The following is a 3,012-nucleotide window of genomic DNA, read 5'->3' on the forward strand; positions in this document are numbered from 1 at the left end:
TGAGCATTACCATTAAAACAGCATTATTGAGTTTAGCACAACAACTAAACTAAAATAATAATAATAATAGAGTAATCATAAGAATAAAAATCAAACACCTCCTGGGGGCCTAGAAAAGCCACCAGACAGGTCAAACCCTTGCGATACGCTCTACTAAACATTTTGAAATATCCACCCATCCGCTCCACTCTGCCACACACTAGCAAAGTCAAAAATACAAAAGTCTTCAACATGTTACTTTTGCAGAATAAAGCAAAAATGTCTTTGTGCTCCTTTCTACCAGAAGCAAAATATCCGCTGAGTTACCACATGTAATAGCTTCTGGATGTGTCGACCTGGGTGGGCTTGTCTGCGGACCCGTCTTTGTCTTTCTCACTGTCCGCTTCCCAGAGGTTAATAAGGGGCGGGTACAGCTCATTGAGGGGGATCGAGGAGGTTTTTTGCATATACTTTTTCAATGAATGGTGGTAGTTTTTTCTCTTAAACCTTTTGCCAATGTACACAGCAATGGACACCAGGCTGACGACAGCAAACATGGACCCCATTACTGCTGCAAGGGCTGTACTGGTCTCCTGGTCAGAAATATCTAGTGTGAAAGCAGAGTTTTTGGTTGTGACATTAACACATGACTTCTGAGTCTGCTGGTGAATGTTGGACACTGTGAGGCACACTTCATAATCTGTGGAAGGCTGTAGATGTGTGAGGTTGTACTCGTGAACATCGACCGGGACCCTGGCAGTATATGTTATGTGAGGGTTGTCAATCTTCATGGTGGCAGATGACCATTTTAAGTTTGATGTCATGACATTGGGGTTAACTTTCCAGGACACTAAAATGGAATGAGATTCTGTTTGCTTAACATACATTTTCAGCACCTGGGTACCATCCAGAAGGGTTCCGTTCACCTTGATGGCAGCCACTCGAGTGTCTGCTCCTTCCACATTTTGGGCAACGCATGTGTATCTTCCCGAGTCTTCGATTTGTATGTCACATATTTCCAAGGTACCTTCCCGACTTAGTTTGTACTTCTCTGAAAGGGTTTCCACAGTGATCTTATTGCCAAGGGGAGTGACCCAGTAAATTTCAGGCTCCGGCTCAGCCATGGCCCGACAGTCTAGGAAAATTGTCTTTCCGACATCCATGTTTAAGTGGTTGGGGAATGTGCCATGAGATATCATAGGGAGGCACTGTTCACTTGAGTCCTGGACTAAGACTTCCTTCACCTGCTGCCCTCTATATTCAGGTGGCATGGCACAGAACATGGACAAGGGTTCCATGAAGCGGATGTTGGTCTTGTTGGAGTTGATCCAGTGGATGACACAGTCACACCGCAGGGGATTGCTGTGGATACTGATCTCACGCAGATTGGGAAGGGATTCCACTGTCTTTTGGTAAACGGCATTCAAGGCATTGTTGTTTAACATCAAGCTTTCCAGGGCAGGCACGCTGCGGAAAGCCAAGCGGTGAATGTAAGAGAGTTTAGGGTTGTTGGTGGCTTCTAGCTTTGTGAGTTCAGGCAAGTTATCCAGAGCATAACGGTCCACAGATACGAGTTCCCCCATATTGTTGATTCCCAGCTCTTTCAGCCGAAGCATATTTTTGAAGTCCCCTTCTTGGATTTTGTGGATAGGATTTTTGTTTAGGTCTAAAAATTTCAAATTTGGAACTTTTTGGAGGGCCAGTTGAGGGACCTTGATCAATTTATTATCATAAAAAGACAAACTCTCAAGGCTATCCAGGCCCACCAAGGCATTTCCCGGAATATCAGTGAGATACATCCCTGCCAAGACCAAGCTTCTCAAGTTGGCGAGTGGTCTGAAGTTCATATCTAAAATTCCAATCACAGGGTTTTCGCCAATCATGAGAATTTCCAAGTTAGGTGTCGAATCAAACCAACGACTATCAATGATTTTCAATTTGTTAGAATTAAGGTGGAGCCTTAAGAGATGTTTTAAGCCTGAAAAAGCATTGGCAGAAATAGTGCTGATTTGATTGTGGTTGATGTAGAGTTCTTGTAGGTTGCTAAGGTCTCGCAGACAGTAATCAGTCATCTCCGTGATCTGATTCTCCTCCAAATGCAGAGTTGTCAGCTGGGTGAGGTTGGCCAGCCCTACCTCCTTCATGTTGGTGAAGTTATTTTGGGAGAAATCCAGCTCAGTCAGGTTAAGCAGCTGCTGCAGCTCATCCGCCGTCTTCGCAATGTTGTTGCTCTGGAGAAGAAGCACCTGCGTGTCACTGGAGAGGTTACTGGGGATCCTGGTCAAACGGAGGTCATTGCAGTCAACTGTGGTGGCTTCTCGGTATGTCGACTGCGGGGTGAACCAGGGCCGAATTTCACAGACACAGAGTTGGGGGCACTCACTGTTCTGCAGGGAAGCCTTGGCCAGGGCAGCCATCAGTAACCCCAGCACCATTTGGCAAGTTGTTGAAGCAAAGCCACTTCTTGCCATGCTGGCTTGCTAGTAGGCAAATTAAACCCTTGCCACTTGGAAGTTTGAACAAAAAGCGAGTCCTGTAGAGTGATGGGAAGGACAGCAAGCAGGAAATGAACACATTCAAACTAAGTCTGGGCTGAAAGGTACGGAATTCCAGGGCCAGAGGGACGGTTTTCTGAAATTCTCTCAAGGCAAGAGTCTTTTAAGTATGTTTCCCAGTTCCAGGCATGTGCACAGAGGTCTGAGGCCCGAGTTACTTCAGCCAAGTCAATGTCTGCAGATGGGCCTGCAAATTAGATGAGGACAGATGTTACTTTTAGTCTTCATATTTTCTACAAAGGTGTAAACACCACATACACATACCGCTGTCAAATTGACTCTGACTCACAGTTACTCACAGAGGGCAGAGTAGAACTGCTTGCTGCTCCTTAGGATTCCTGAGGCTGCAGAAACAGCACCTCATCTTTGTCTATGGAGTAGCTGGTCTGAACCACTGGGCCAGTCACTTGCTAATGTGTTAAAGCAGATCTGCATATTTTCTCACAGTGCTTTTAGACAACGTAGTTTCAAATACCGG

General features: G+C 45.5%; 1 protein-coding gene across 1 annotated transcript; it reads right to left on the minus strand.

The window, feature by feature from the left end:
- Nucleotides 1-302: 302 nt before the first annotated feature.
- Nucleotides 303-2,642, minus strand: LRRN1 (leucine rich repeat neuronal 1). Its single transcript, XM_075550726.1, has one exon. The coding sequence runs from the start codon at nt 2,448-2,450 to the stop codon at nt 303-305; it is 2,148 nt and encodes a 715-aa protein (XP_075406841.1). The 5' UTR covers nt 2,451-2,642.
- Between the last annotated feature and the right edge of the window lie 370 nt (nt 2,643-3,012).

The sequence above is a fragment of the Tenrec ecaudatus genome, chromosome 5, assembly GCF_050624435.1.
Source record: "Tenrec ecaudatus isolate mTenEca1 chromosome 5, mTenEca1.hap1, whole genome shotgun sequence".
NCBI classification, from domain to species: Eukaryota; Metazoa; Chordata; class Mammalia; order Afrosoricida; family Tenrecidae; genus Tenrec; species Tenrec ecaudatus.

Coding starts and splice junctions, on each gene's coding strand:
- LRRN1 (XM_075550726.1), bottom strand. CDS start 2,450: ATGGCAAGAAGTGGCTTTGCTTCAACAACTTGCCAAATGGTGCTGGGG.